This window comes from Falco cherrug, chromosome 8 (assembly GCF_023634085.1).
Source record: "Falco cherrug isolate bFalChe1 chromosome 8, bFalChe1.pri, whole genome shotgun sequence".
Classification (NCBI taxonomy): domain Eukaryota; kingdom Metazoa; phylum Chordata; class Aves; order Falconiformes; family Falconidae; genus Falco; species Falco cherrug.
Genome location: NC_073704.1, coordinates 58969614 through 58985274, shown reverse-complemented (window position 1 = coordinate 58985274; position 15661 = coordinate 58969614). Strand labels below are relative to the sequence as shown.

At 56.2% G+C, this 15661-nt stretch overlaps 1 protein-coding gene across 2 annotated transcripts in view; it reads right to left on the bottom strand.

The window, feature by feature from the left end:
* PDGFRB (platelet derived growth factor receptor beta) overlaps nt 1-15349 on the bottom strand; it is a 34289-nt gene extending 18940 nt beyond the window's left edge. Inside the window, exons 1-3 of one of the 2 annotated variants that reach the window (XM_027807344.2) lie at nt 14839-15349; nt 2665-2762; nt 1221-1290 (exon numbers count right to left, since the gene is read on the bottom strand). In XM_027807344.2, the coding sequence (XP_027663145.1) occupies nt 1221-1269 (49 nt within the window). In that variant the 5' untranslated portion in view covers nt 1270-1290; nt 2665-2762; nt 14839-15349. The remainder of the gene's footprint in view (nt 1-1220; nt 1291-2664; nt 2763-14838) is intronic. The other variant, XM_005440607.3, reaches the window with a different exon arrangement.
* Between the last annotated feature and the right edge of the window lie 312 nt (nt 15350-15661).

Genomic DNA, 15661 nt, shown 5'->3' with positions numbered 1-15661 from the left:
ACGGGGTTTAGCAACGTTCAAAGTTGCCCATGTTGTCCTTGGCAATTCTGGGTGGAGAACCCCCCATCTTAAGCTTTAACTCCATCTGTCCCTGTCCAACCTTTCTGCGAGGTAACTGCATCCTCAGTGCTGCCCAGTGTCATCAGGCGGTGAGGAGCAGAAGGCTGGCTCAGGAGGGATTTGGGGCAGCTGCCGAAACTGTGGGTGTAGACAGAGCTGCGCTGGGACGCAGCCATGCTGTGGTGCCGCTGCAACAGCCCAAGGGACATCCTTGGTAAGGATGGGGCTGGAAAGGGGGGTGACCTGGGCTTTCCCCACATTTGCTTACATTCTTGGCTTTTATGCATCCTGTGAGTTGGTGTAGATGGCTCAGGGAGCTGACAGTACAGTACAGATAGTACTGCCAACCTCTAAATGAGCCTGTCCCTGTAAAGGCAGAGGTAGGTCTCAGATGCACCTTCAAAGGCCATGCATTTAGCAAACAAGGGGGAGAGGAGATGATGAAACTCCCTGCTCTGCTGGCTGCCTCTCCACAGGGACAGTGTCAGACGGGCACAGACTAGGCTGAAACAATGTCAGTTTACAAGAAAGTGAAAAGGGAATGAAAGCAAAACCTTGCAGGAAATCCTTTGGAAGCAATAGAGCAGGCAAGGTCTTCCTGAATGGCTCCCCATGTCTCTCCCAGCTTCCTTGCTTCACCCTTTGTCTGGATGTCCCAGTGGGGCTGGGACACGTGCTCCTCCCTGGTGTCCCCACTGGTGGGCAGGGCAGCTGGGGACAGTCCCCAGGTACTCGAAGCACTGCTGTAAACAGCCCAGATGCAGCCAAACGTCCTGTTGCTTTGCTGCGGGGGTTTATAATATACATGGGGTCTGATCGAATCCTTCCTGCCGTGGGGGTGTCGGTAATGTCCACCTAATGCAGGTTGTTAGGTGTCTGCTACGGGCTGAGCACACCTGGCAGTACTGCCTCTGCAAAGGTCTCCTCCTTCCACGCAGCTGCATGTCATCTTTACATCCACCCTGCCATGGGACTGGGGTGGCACTAGCCCATGGACCCAAGTCGTTAGGAGAGACAGATGTGCCTGGAGCATGCTGTGCACCCCAGTGCCTCCCCACGGCAGTGCCTTTTCCTCCCCCTCGCCCTAAAGTGAGCATCCCAGGGCAGCATCCCCACGCAGGGGCCAATCCTGCACACGCCTCCCTGGCCACAGTACTCACCAGTGAGGATGAGGAGCCAGAGAGATGTCTTCAGAGAGGGGTGCAGCATGGCGGGCTCTGGGGCTGAATCCTGCCAAGAACAAAGCGGGATAAGCACAGCACTGCCAGCAGAGGAGGGCTCCCTTGGCTACCCCGGGCAGGGGGGGGCCCGGAGCCCCTACCCAAGCCCCAGGTTTCTTTCTCCACCTCAGAAACCTCCCATCTCTTTCCAGTTTCCAGCCTTTCCCTCCCAGCGGGGTGGCTGGTTCCCCCTCACGCTGAATCTGCAGAAGGAGCTGTTTCTAAGGCATCTCCCGCTGGTAAACAGGGGTTTTGCTGGAGGCTCCAGCAGTTGTGTCAGCTCTTGCTCATCTCTGCTCGAACTGCCGCTCCCCGCACTGCAGAGCCCTGCCTTTCTCCCTCCCTCTGCTCTACCGCTAGCCTTTTTCTCCCTTAGTTTTTGCTTCCCTCAGTCCCAGTGAGATAAAACTTGCTAGAAAGCAGATTCCCCTCCAACCCTCCCACATTTTCTGCTCCCTCCAATGAAATAAAGCAAGGCCAAAGAAATTCCACAAAAACCTGAGTTTCTTATATATATATATACATATATATATATATATATATATATATATATATAAAGGGAATATTTAAGAGAGCTTTTTGGTTAAAAATCCCTTTCATCAACATTTCTCAAGAAATCTTCCTGAGAGCATTTTTAGCCCTCCCAGATGCAAACCAAGAGCCCAGAAAAGATGAAGCCAGAGGTCTCTAAGAACAGTGGGGTCTGTCCCCTATGTAATGGGGTGATAGGCAACCCTCCTCATCATGCCTCAGGAATGGGGATGAGTATTTCTGAAAAGCAAAATGAAGAAGCTAACAAGGGGAAAAGTAAGGGGAAAGGCTTCCTCTGTGCCTGGGCGAACCTGGGGGGGAAATGGAGTTCAGCTGTCCTGAACTTGGGGATGCTCCTGCATGGAGCTCAACTTCACAGCTCAGCCACACTGCAATCTAGGGCTGAGCTCCTGCCCTGCCTCTGGACCACCTCCCCTCTCCCAGTGCAAGAGACATTTTGAACCTGCTCCCAAGGCAGACCCCGAGGAGAAGCCCCCATGACACTGGTACGTTGCTCTGCGGAGCTGCTCGCCAGGCATGAGGGCAGCTAGTGGCAATCTGGACTTGCTGACCTGGCCCCAGGCACTGTCTCTTACTGAGCGGCTCTGCTGCCTCTTGGCCCTGGAGTGGCCTCTTGGTCTGCTTGATGTTAAGGAGGAAATGTTTTTTAAATGACGTGAGCTTGTCAGATGTTTTTATTATTCTCTTGCTTTGGCTCAACAAAAGGCTGATCTACCACCAAATCCTTCCAGGTCTCCAGCTTATTCAGCAGCTTCCCTGTCCCCCCTCCAGAAAAACCCTTCTGTGATTCCTTCTCTCTTCTGCATTTGCCAGAGGGGATAAGAGAACTTACAGGGAAGAGCTGGGGGTGCGTAGGATGAAAGGACCAAGGTGAAATTCAGGCTGTAAACGAACATGACTTCACTGCACCCACCCTCAGAGAGCACCAACCTGCAGGAGAGAGGAGGATGATGGACAACCTAATCTCAATGCCCTCCAAGGCACTGCCATGAGAACAGTTAGATTTTTTTCCCAATTCTCCCTTGCAGAGGTTTGTGATTCATCTATTATTCAATGTCCAAGGTTTTAAGGACCACTGGGATCCTCTTCTTTCACCCCTCCCTGCCTGCATGCACAAGCCAGGCTGCATTCGACCCCTCCCAAAGTATCTCCTGACAGCACCTAAGGTCTTCCCAAACTCATGCCCAGCTTTTAGCTGCCTGTCCACCATCTTCATGGCTGTCACTGTTGGTCCTATTCCAGGTGAGATCTTGGATTCCTCTTCCCACAAAGACAGATCCTTCACTCCACCAGTGATCTCTGTAGGATAACTGATAGGGCAATCCATGGCTCTGCCAGAGCTGGCTGCAGGTGCATGTTGATGCTGGGCTAGCATGGCTGCTGGTTCAGCGAGCAGTGGGAGCCCTGCAGCCTTCACCTGCTGCCTCTGGCTGCTTCCCCTGTGTTCATAGTTGTTTTTAATAAAGCTGCTGGTTTTGCAGAAAAGCATTTCTCTTGGAGACACTTCCCAAGCAAAGTGGGAGGGTGGCAACATCTCGCAAGAAGTGGTGAGCTCTCCCTTGTTTGTCTGCTCTGGCCAGGGCAAGACGTATGCCTGGAGGTGCTGAGCTCTGCCCGTCCTGCAGGATGCACGCAGAACATGGCTAGCAGAAGGACAAACCTTTTTCTCCCTGTCATGTGCACACAGGCATTTCACAAGGGATGCAAATACCCCCAGCTCACTGCCAGCCTTGAGAGCACTTGTTCTGCTCCTCAATCTCAGCTTTTGTTCTCAGCAAGAGCAATAAGATACACCCTATGAGTGCCAGACAAGGAAGAGCTGAGGTGGGTACAGCCCCATTCAGTGATCCGAAAGCAGGGTCCCAGATGTTTTCCCACCCAGAGACCCAAACACTATGGGTTAGCAGGGTGCCATGGACCCCTTAGACTCCTACAACCTTCCCATCAGCCAGGACCTGAGGATTTTCAAGCCATGGGACTACTTTCTTCCATCCATCCTGGTACATGCCTGGAAGCCAGGGAGGTCCTGCAGCAATGCCACCTCCAGCGCCCTTCCCTCAGCCCTGCGGCTCTGCAGCAGCCTCCCACCTTGCAGCTGCCAAGGTGAAGTCTGAGCTCTCCATCCCCACGTTATACCCCTCACCATCCTCTCCTCCCTGCCAGCACAGGTACAGACCTTCCTCTGCCCCTCTCTGGCACTGTGATGTGAGGGCAAGCTGTCCCTGGCCCAGCAGGGCAGGGAGCTTTTCTGTTAAGCTGCAGTGTTTATTATTCTAAAAGAGGAATTTGGCTGGGAGAGAAGACAGGAGGTCAGCTGGCTCGCAGGGAGGCTGGGCTGGCTGGGCAATGCAGCTCTGTGCCCACATTCAGGCCCACATGCCTGTGGGGTGGCCGCGCTCTCCCGGAGTCTGGGGTCCCTGGGGCCATGCTGGGGCTCTGCCAAGTGCCATGGGGGAGGATGGCTCCCTGCCAGCCTGCACACCACGTCCCTGCTCGCCTCTGCGCTGCTGCCCAGCGAGGCTGGGATCTGGGCACTTCAGGACAGTGAATATCTGGGAGGGTTTCGAGTCCAAATGAGACACAGATACAGGCGACTGTCCCTGCCCGGTGACAGGGCCACATTGTCTGTCCTTATCTGTCCTCTGTAATCACATCAGCCCAGCGGTGCTGCACGTGTGGCTTTAGGAATGCGGCCGCTCCTCCTCCGGACAGGAGTGGCGAGCGGGTTTGCTGGCGAGATGGGAGAGCTGAGCCAGCTCGGGCTGCCGGGTTTCCCAGCCCGCTGCCGCACTGGCAAAGGGGCAGCATCCCAGAGCTGGCTGTGGCCAGGCACCGCTGAGAGCCTGTCTGAGCAGCTCTACCCTCATGCTTTTGCAGCATGTTGCATGGGGCAATGGGATAAATGGGGGCACCCCAACATCCCTGAGCAGCAGCAGCAGCGCTGTGCAGAAGGCACCCTGGGCTCTGATGGCCCATGGAGCCATGCCCTCACAGACGGGACACAGGAGAGAGAGCCAGAGCAAAGAGGTCAGACGGCACGGCCAAGGCCATGTGTCAGGGCCACGGCTGCGCCAGGACCAGTACTCAAGTCTCCCAATTCCCCATATCATGACTTCACAGCTTCTCCAGAGCAGCCCCCTCTCATTTCTCCTGCATCCCAAATATGAAGACAGCTGAGCTTTCTTCTCCACCTCCTCTCCCACTCCCCAGCTTGCTGCTGCGAGTGGTGGCCAGGGGCTGATGCCTCTGTGGCTAATGAACTTGGAGAGGAATTTCTGCAGCGGGAGCAGGGCTACACCCAGGGTCTTGGATATGAGGAAATGCTGTATCCAGCCTCTTCTGGGGGTGGTCACATCTTTATTTAGTAAGTACCATCCCTCCAGCCATCTCTGCCACTCTTCCCACTTCACAGTGCCTTGCTCAGCAGACCAGGCATCACCAAACCTTATTGATTTATTACTGTTCCCGCACTTCAGACCTATCTCTTCTTTAATGATGCTAGTAAGCCAAAGATGCCTTTGCTAATGCCCAAAATATGTTGTGTGGGCTCAGTCTTGACTATTCCTGGGAAACGAGGCGAGAATTTCCTTTGACTTAGCTCAGCATGCCCTGCCACACCTCTGAGCTCCCTTCCCTCTGCTGCTGCTCCCAGCATGTGTACGGGGCAGTGCTCCTGGCAGAGCACCACAGCACGTATGGCAGCACTGGCACGAGCATCGCATGACACTGCCCGTGCCCAAGCATGGATCATGTAGGATGGGGACATTTCCAGCACTGCAAATGTCTTAAACCATGAGCGTCCACACCAAGGGGGCCCTCCCAGGCCACTGCCCTCCTCCCAAGCATGCCTAGCCTATGTTTCTTGCCTTTCCTCCACAACCACTAACGTCCTGTGGAGAACCAGTATGGGGGTCCTGCGAGCACCTCCAGTGCCGTGGGAGCCGGAACCAGCCTTAAAGCTAGTGCATGGGGAAGGAGATGGCTCGGCGTGCCAGGGAGGGGGAGAGCAGCCGCAGCTGTGCTGACAGCCACCTTGGGAGGAGCTCTGGTCCCTACACACCAGCAAGGGGATGTGCTATCTGCTGGAAATCAGGGTGCACAGACCCAGCTCAGCAAATTTACATTACCAGGGCAATTCCTGCACCCATTGCCCCACATTGCTTTTCTACACTCACTGTGCTCCCCTGCCCCAAGCCTCCCTCATCCTGCAATGCTGGGCAGAGGTGCTGGCTGCCAGCCCGGTTTGCCAGGGCATCTCGGCTGGCGACAGGACGACCGCGGTGAGAGAGGGAGTGGAGAAGCAAAGCCAGGCCTCTCGCACAGCCTCTGGTCCTTTCTCTTCCTCTGGCTTTCTATTTCTAGCAACTTTTCTTGCTGGGGCTGTGCTTCCAGGCGCTCCCACAATGCTTGTTGGCCCTGCCGTCCTGCCAAGCAGGCGAGGGACATCTGGTGCAAATTAGCGGGAAATAAAATATACTTTATTTCTTCTTTGTCTAAGCGCATCTGAGTCATTAAGTGAGATCGTGGGTGCCCGTATGCAATAAAAAAAGCAGCCCCGTATGGATCCCATGATCAGTGCTACTCGCAGCCAGGGAGCGAGGGCTTTTCCTGGCTGGAGGGAGCACCGTCCCCCTCTTTCGACAGCAAAAAGCTCCCTGAGCAAAGGCTGGAGACTCCTGAAACCCAAGCTTTGCTTGTCTGGCAGTGAAACTCTTTGGCTTGTCCTGTGTTCCTCTGCCACCCTCCCTCTGGCCTCTGCAACTGCTTCTTTCCCACCCTTTAATCTAAATAAAACTGAGTGGTTGGTGGTGGTTTTTTTTTTTCCATTTGGCTGGAACCATCCGGAGTTGCAACATCTCTCCTCTGGGGTCCCTTGGCTCTCATGACACCGTGTTTACTCACAGGCCAGATTATCATCACAGAGTCCTTTTTCTTTTTCCCAGCACATGGCTAGAATTAGGCAGGGCACACACATGGGGAGCCTGCCGTCCCAAGGCCCATAAACAGCTGCTGATAAAACACAGAGGTAGGAAATCTGAAACCAGGCTGAGGGGCAGAGGGGAGGGGAGTCCCTGGGGTCCCACAGGCCATCCCTGCCCAAGGGATGAACATCTGGGGGCAAAACCCGCCTCACCCAACCACCTGCCAGCACCAAGGAGTTCTGAGGCTTTACCCAGGCACCGGTGAGACCAAGGGATGCTGAGAGCCCTGGGTGCCTGTTTGCAGCATGCCTGAGTTTGGGGGTTCCTTGCAGAGGTGAGGTTTTGCAAGCACTTAGAGGCAGCACTGCTAACGCCTGAACCCTCCGAGTGGTTTTGCCAGAGCTCTTTGGTCTGTGAAGATGTGATTAAAGCCACAATTCTGGTGTGGACCACGCTCTTAGGAGATGGTCAAAGCAGGGGCATATGCCACCTCCAGGGCAGTATGAGCTCAGGGCCACCACATAGCCACAGGTGGGGACAGCTTTCCTGCTTGCCTCTGCTGCAGAAAGCAGGGATAGTGTGACCAGAGACCCTGCCCAGGACCTCAGATCCTGGTCCCCTGCTTCAGTGGCACCTGGAGGAGGTGGTTGTGTGGTCATGAGGGCACTGGTCCTGCAGCCAGATGGCAGGACATGAGCTATCACAGGCAGCCTTCTCCGGGCCAGCCTGCCACGGGCTATTGCAGGCTTTGACAGCATCTGTCAGAAAGCTGAAAATGAGGATCATGACTCCAAAGTAGGGAGGGAAGCTGCCGGGGAGGATGATGAGTCCGCATTGAGCCCTGGCGGTATGATTCAGCAGCCCTGGGGTCAGCCATGTGAGGAATGGGGTGGGGTGGTGAGCCCCATGCAGCCCCATTTCAGCTGTGGCCACCCTCCCCATCCGAGTGTGGGGTGACTGTAACGTGCACGCATGCGATCCAGAAAACCTCAAGCCATGGGCTTTCTCGCTGCGAGGACCTGGGACAGGGGGACATGGGACCATGGTGAGCCCTGCACTCTCAGCTTTAATCCCCCCCCAGCTTTCCCACTCCATTTTAAGCCCATGGGAGATGGAGGAAAAAAGCGACCTATTTAGTGTAAGTTCAAAATAAAACAAAACATCTGTTTGGAGACGTGCCAGCATTACAAATAATCCCCCAGCCTCGAGTGCTGGTATTTGTGGCCCTTTCAGCTGCATATGCTCCCCTGCTTCCACTTTCGGAGGAAAGGCCATGCCCCAGGGCTGACAGGGCTGCTCCCCAGAGCCTGCGAGCTTGGCCCAGGCTGTGGGAAAACCCTGGGTGAGGACCAGGGCTCACCTGGGGTCGGGGAAGGAGGAATGGGGGTGTTAGGAAGAACGGCTGCCACGTGCCAGGCAAAGCTGAGGCAGTGCCTGGCTGTCCCTTGCTGCATACCCTGCTCCTCACCCCAGACAAATCCTGTCTCCCTTACCCTCCCTAGGGCAGCCAATCAGTGCCAGGGCCATGGTGATGCCACGACGGGTCCATGGTGGTGCTGGGGACTGGCCAGCATTTCGGAGCACAGCCCCGAAGTCTGGCGTTGTGTGTGACAAGGGATGCTCGCACCGGGTGTGGGGAGCAGGGCTTTGCTCAGCCTTGGGGCTGGCCCAATGCAGTGCAGTGATCCCCTGGGGAGGCACAAATGTGCCCCTTGGGAGCATTTCAGCCTTTCCCAGCACCCTTCTCCAGCAAGATGCTCTAAAGGATGCAACAGAGCCCAGCTGGCTGTCCGTTACCGTCCCCCAACTTCCCCATTGCCCCGACAGCAAAGACATTTCAGGAGAACGCATCACGCGAGTTATGAACGTAGCTGCAGGGCACCTAAACCACGGCTCAGTACCCACACAGCTCCCTGCATTGCTTCACTGCTGGCCCCTCCAACCAAGCAGCAGCACCTCAGGGCTGGCTGGCAGCAGTGACTCAAAGAGCTCTCTGGCCCCTCCACCCCTGAAGTGGCATATTGAGGGCTCCCAGCTCCCAAGCACGTGGGGCTGGATGGGGCTTGCCTCTCCGAGCAGAGCCCACCTGTTTGCCTGCTGGTTTTCCCCACCACTGGTGGAGTGGAGGGGGCAAGCAGGGGATGTGGGACCAAGGGTTAGGCACCATCCTGGCTGCTGGTCTCATGTCCTGGCACCCCCAGGGCTTTCCCTGCTCACATACCTTGGCTGCCAGAAAGCTGCGTCTGCTTTCCCACGGAGATGAGATGCAAGGGAAGCGCTCTGCTAAGGTATACATGAGGAGGAAAATAATCCCCAGCATGTCAGCATCGCTATCACCTGCTCAGAGTTGCTATTTGAGGGTGGCTGCTATGATGGGGCCAGGGCTAGAGCCAAAGGTCCCAGCTTGCTCTAATTAACCACTAATCATCAGCTGGGAGGGGAGGGTGATGGAGGCAGGAGAAAGAGAGCCATCCTGAGCCCTGGTAGGATGTAGGGGCTTTGCAAAGTCCCAGGAGCAGTCAGAATGTTGTGGTCTTATTAGTCCTACACAACAGTGAAGGATGAGCAACCTGATCCTTCTCTGACAATTTCCCTGAGACACAGATCTACCAGGGAGGAGGAGATAATCTGTAGATGCATCAGCTCTTCTCAGCTGCCTGTGAGGGACCCGAGCTTAATCGCTTTGTTCTGGAGTTTTAAACTCTCGTATCTGGGATTAGGCACTCATCAGCTCTGTGGTCAGGGCACCCTTTGCCCATCTGTGGGACCCAGAGAGGAGCCTGGCACTGTAGCTGGGGTGGGAGAGTGCAGCGCCAGGTAGTGCTGGGGTGTGAAGGGCAGAGGCTGCTTCCAGAGGGGAGCTGTGTTTAATTTGGCCCTGCTGCTCCTAGGTTCCTGGGAGGAAGCAAAATGCAGCTGCTGGTGCAGCTCTTGGTGCTGGGGACTGATCCTGCCCCCTCCTCCATAAGCTCACCTGTGGGGCAGGAGGACCAGGGTGGTGGCACCCAGGACAGTAGAGGGCTGAACCATAGTGGTGGGGCAGCCACCCTCATCCCATCCCCCCTCTCCTGTCTGCTGGCAAGCTGGGGTCAGACCCCCAGGAGGCAATTGCATATGATGTAGGTCTGGCCCCCACCTCCTTATAACAGCAGGACCTGGGGGCAACGATGGAGCTTTCTGGAGCAGGGGGTGCAGAAATCCAACACGTTCCCTATGTATCTGCAGGTTGCACAGGGGATGCCTCCCTCTTGGATAACCTTCTCCTATGTGCTCTGGCCAGGCTCTTGCCATCCTGCCTGCAGGGTCCTCTATAACCTCCAGCAGTTCCTCTCCCCTCAGTCATGGAGCAAAAATCAGCTTCCCTGTGCACCCATGCTCTGCAAACAGCCCCTGCCCCCCAAACCTCACAGATCCTCTGGAGGAGAAGCTAAGACAGGACTCTGTGTCAGGGCTAGCAGCTGCCATCACCCCCTGCCCTCCCCTGAGCACAGCTTTAAAATGGGCGCCGAGTCCTGCTCCCTGCACAAGGAATTCCTGAATCAAACCATATTCTCCCAAACAGCTCCCAGGCTGGAGAGTGAAACTTGGCAGCTGCCTGCAGGAGAGCGGAGGGGACCCCTGTCACGATGCCGGCAGTGCTTGGCCCCGAGGAAAGCAGGGTTTCTGTTCTGCAACCATTTGCTCAGCAAAGGCTGAAACCGAGGTGACTTCCAGTTTGCGAGCAGAGAATGCGCTTGCAGAGAGTGGAGCTCGAAATGGTGTATTTTCTGCTGGCCCCAGTTCAGACAAACCCACAAGCAAACATATTTTTTTGTATAAATAAGACAGTGTGTCTCGCCAGTTAAAGCAATTCAAACATGAATGTAGCAATTTAATTGGTGCCAATTACTGTGTCTCTGTAGCATTAAGATTTCAGTCACAGACCCTTCCGCGTGGTAGATGGGCCCACAGGGGGAAGGCAGAGGGACCAGCAGGATGGGGTCCCCTGCCTGCTTTGGGACCCTCATCCCTCCGAGCAGCCCTGGTGCTACCCATGGGGACATGCTGAGAAGACCCTTTCCATAATGGGTAGGTGGTCCCTCCTACTCAATCTGTCTCCTAGTCTGCAGCCCAGGGTTTGACGGCCAGCACAGTGCCCTAGTTAAATCCCTGCACTCTCCAGCTCTTCCCTGCTCCTGCACCCCACAGCATCCTGCAAGCTCCATGACACACCAGCTCTCATTGAGCCTGGAGAAGAACATAGGGTGGCTGTTGGCAGGGACCTGGACAGATGAGCAGATGCCCCTGCAGGCATGCCCTGGAGAAGATGAGTCCAGCCATGGGCGCAAGACATACACCATTTGCACTACACCAGCCTGGCTTTCCTGGTAGCAGCCTTTCTGTGGGAGCTTTTGTGAGCTCCCTGCTCTCTGCACAGGCTCTCCCCACCGTGATCCTCTGGCTCTGCAGGCTGGTGGTTGCAAGAGAAGGGCACAAACACAGACCAGGGCATGCCACAGCCTGTGTGCCAGGTGTGCACCCAGGAACAATGAAAAAGCAGGGTGTGAGGGGCAGCGCATCACTGTACGTCTCCTGCTGCCAGGCTGGAGGGCCAATGGACCCTTGTAAGCACGTGATCCATCCCAGCACCCCTCTGTGCATCTCTGGTATGTGTTCCTGTCCCTGTCCCAGCTGGGTCTGCTCAGTGTCCCCCATGGTGTCAGGAAAGCACTGCACTTCCAGGAGGAGTTGTCCCAGTGGGAGCAGAGCAGGGCAGAGGTGCACTTGGCTTGGGGAGCCTAATTAGGCAACCAGGGAGAGGAGGAGGGGAAACAGCCACCCCTAAAACAAGCCTGGTTATGTCCAATTTGACTGGTGGAGCGGAAGGAGCCTCCTGGAGCTGCTCCAGCCTCTGAGGAAACAATACCCAGTCTATACCCTCCCCTTGCAACTACTCTCCAGGGGATTTCTTTGCCTTGGTTGAAGTACAAACAAACAAACTCCATGAAGTGTTCAGCTCAGATCCTCCCTTGCAGGGATAGGATGCATCCCACCAGCCCCAAGCCTGCATGGTCCCCAGCTCCCCCCAGCTCTGGGCCAAAGGCAGCCCCCACTGCCAGCACCAGAGCTGTGCTCCTGTGGGATTTGGCCACCATGTAGCTCCTCCACTCCCTGCCCTTTGCTGCTGCATCCTGGGAAGACACTTTGCTGGAGCCTGACCCTATGAACACCATTGCAATCCCATCCCACTCCAGTGCGGCATCAGGCACTGGGGCCAGTGGGACCTCAGGGCCTCCTGGCCCCAGGGTGGAGCAGGGCACAGGAGTCCCTGCCCGGACCCTCTGGCAGCGGCCCGCAACACCTGCCTGTCATTTGGGTGATGCTTCGGCCAGCCAACATGGTCTTTCTTTGTACAGCATCACTATCGCAGCTAGAGATAGGTTCTTAACCTCAGCTTTCCTCCAGTACTCACCAAGGCAATTTTGTCTTGCCCTAGTCCTGGAGAAGGGCTCAGTGCTCTCCTCTCTCTAACAGTGTTGTTCTGAACGCTTTGGAAATCCTGTCACAGACCCATCAAAAATGAGGCTGAAAGAGATCATGGGGTCATTGCCCTGCTTGCAGTGCCCCCATCTCCCCAGCCAGAGGTTTGCCCAACATGTCTTTTAAAGCCGGTAGGGCTGAAGGCACCCAGCCTCTCACCTTTAAACCTACAGACATTTCCCCTGAAAGCTAACTTGTTTCTTTGCAGTGACCTTTCCCTTGCATGAAGACTGTGCACTACATCCCCACAACATCCAGTGACCAATGAGCCCCATCAACCCCTCCCCGAGCCCTCTGCATCCTCTTCTGGGCTTCTGATCCCTCTCTGCTCTCCCCAGCCTTTCCACTCTGTGGACTGGAGCTTTTCTATCCCTGATGAAGTGCTTGGCATCATTTGCTGGGGGGACTAGCTCCCCCCACCCTGCCTGTTCATGACGCCCCCAGCCACGCGCCTTTTGGCACACCCCATGGGAAGAGCTGTGGGTTTCCCCACACCACGCTGCAATCCGGTTTGTGTCCACTATAGCCCCCAGATCCTTTCCCACTGCATGAGCTGCCTGGGCTGTTAGCTCCGAAGATGACACACAGACATCTAGTATTTCTTTCCTAATGGCAGCGTGCTGTCATAGCTTGCTGTTGCTGATCCCAGTGCCCTTGGGATCCTCCTGCACTCTGATCTGCCTGCACACCAGCTGCCCACCCAGCTTGGTGCCAGCCCAGAGTTTAGCACGCGTGCTTGTCTGTTGCCCAGGCAGTTAATGTAGAGATTGCAGAAGACCAAGCCCAAGTCAGAGCCCTGTGGGACCCCACTAGAAATGACCAGGACTTTGGACAACAAGCCATGGCTAACTTCTCCCTGACTGCAGCATCACAGCTGGACGTGCTTGTATTCAGATCATGCTGCCCGTTCGGACTATGGGCAGCCTGAACCTGCAGCCCTGTGTGGGGATGCAGGAGAGGAGCTGAGGGCAGGTGATCGGGTGGCCACAGTCCCTCCGCCTGCTCCTTCAGCGAGGACCCGCCACGTTGTTGAGCTGGAGAAAGGGGCAGCTGGTTTTTAGGGAGAGAGAAAATCCCTTTGCATGCTGCAAATGGGTGGCTGTGGCTTGATTCTTCTCCAAACCCCTGACCCCTCTTGATGCACCAACTGACTTAGAAGTGTTTCCTGGACCCAGGGACATTGTCAGGGGTTGGTGACTGCCACATCTCACCCAAGCCTGGGTGACATCAATGTCAAGGAGCAACTTCAAGCCTCATGTCAGACCATGCCCAGAGTTAACTGTCAACCAAGGCGGCTACCTGGCGACTCCCTCTCCAAGCCAGCACATGGCCTCTGCCAGGCAGACCTATGGCTTTGCCACTGGCTCCGGTTGCCTGAACGAAACGTGCCCCTTTCCCAAGAGTATGGGATGCACAGTCACCTTGTCCTGCAGAGTGCTGAGGGGGAAATGACCCTTCAACCAACGCCCCAATGACCCCTGGGGAGCACTGGGGCTCAGCATTACCAGTCCTTGCCATTGATAGAAGACCTTCTGAAAAGATTTGGGACTGCCAAGCCCCTGCAAACAGGGCAAGGATGGAGCAGCACAACATCCCTTTCCACCACAAGTCCTACTTTGAAAGTCTCCTTGTTGGCGGATGAGTGCAGGAACTGGATGCCCTGAGCCCGCAGTGGTCCCAGCATGAGCACCAAAGCCCCACAGGTCATGCAGCCCCTGTCCCTGGACTGTCAGGGCTGCCTGAGTCAGCACAGCTTTATTCCACACCAGTTCCAGCCTGCTGGAGATCCTCAGCTCCTGGGCACTTGCGACAGCAGAGCGGTTGCCCATATCCATGCCTAGAAGGGTTTTACAAGGCTCTGCCCCTCCAGTACACGGCACTCCAGGGTGCAGGCCCTGAGCAGGGCTTGCAGACATCCCTCTCCACTTTGGCCTGGTCCACGAGGACAGGAGTCCCACCAAGGGCACAGACCGAAGCAGCATGGTCCTAGGAGACCCTGCATTTAGGGATGACCACGGGTATGTTCAAACAGTCTAATGCTGCGGTGATGCTGCTCTGCAGTGGGGTACACTTACACTTCTAGAAGATGTCTTGCTAGGGGTGGCGAGCAGTCCCTTCCCCATGCACATCCCAGCCCTCCCACAGCCACCAGGCTGCGAGAGCCAGGGTAACCCTCTGACCCAGGGAAGGACCGAGAGCTCCCCAGGGAGAAGCAGAGATCCACTGGGCCCTGCTCCCGCTGCAGCACTATACCCCTCCAGTCCCTCGGCTCCCTGCAGTTTTCCCAGCCTAGGACCTGGAGAGAGTGGATGGGATGGCTTTTCCCGCGGGATGCCGCAGAGCTCAGCTGCTCTTCATCAACCACCACCTCCCCAGGGCCTGGCAGGGTGTTTTGTGGTGCCAGCCCCATGCAGGCGAGCAAAGCCCCTTCCAGAGCAACTAGGCTAGCTCGAGGAGAGGATCCCTGGGGTCTGTACCACCTCCAGCGCGCGGCTCCCTGGCCAGAGAGCCAGAGCAGAGCAGGAGGGCCAGCTGACCCCTGGGTGGGTGACACGAGGGCTTACCTTGGGCAGGGTCTCACCGGCAAATGCCTGTGCCGCACGTCCCACGGGCGCTGGCCGCCCCGAAATTCCTTCCTCTCCTCCTCCGCACTCTTTATCTGCTGCCTGCCGAAGCTCTCCCTGCCCTCCCAGCTTTCCCCAGCTGGCAAGGCTTTTCCACTTAAAGGAGAAAAAGAGGGAAGGGAAGAAATGAAGTGGAGGGGAGGAGGGGAAAAAAAATAAAATAAAATCAAAAGGAGAGGCAAGGCTGTGCCAGGGCTGGGCTGCAGCCAAGCCCTTGCTCTGCTCCTCTAGTGCATCTTAGCAGCACCCTGGGCAGCCCCCAGCCCACCTGGGAGGGGGTCCAGCCACCTCGAACCCCAGCGTGGAGCAAAGCCCCGGGCTGAGGGGTGTGCACGCGTGTGTGTGTGCGTGTATAAATAAAAGAGACCTCGGGAGGAGGAGAAGGGGGGAGGCTGCCTCGCCAATGAGGAGCGGAGTCCCTCCGACTTCCTCCCTCCACCCTCTGCGGGGACCCTTTGCAGAGCAAAACTTGCGATTAAAGCCCAGCAGATGAGTGTGAGGGGAGGGAAAAAAAAAAAAAAATTGAGAAAGGAGGAGAAGCCAAAGGGGCTGCAAGAGAGGGGAGTTTTGCTGCAGGCTGCCGATGACGGCGAGAAGTGAGGGCCTGGCTAACGGGAAACAAAAGGAGCCCAGACCAGCCCGGCTCTCGCCTCCTTAAACCGGAGGAAAGGAGCTGCTCTCTCCCTGTGTCTGCTTTCAATTCTGGCCTTTTTCCCTGTTTTCTTTTTTCTTTTCTTCCCCCCACCCCCCCCCACCCCCCCCC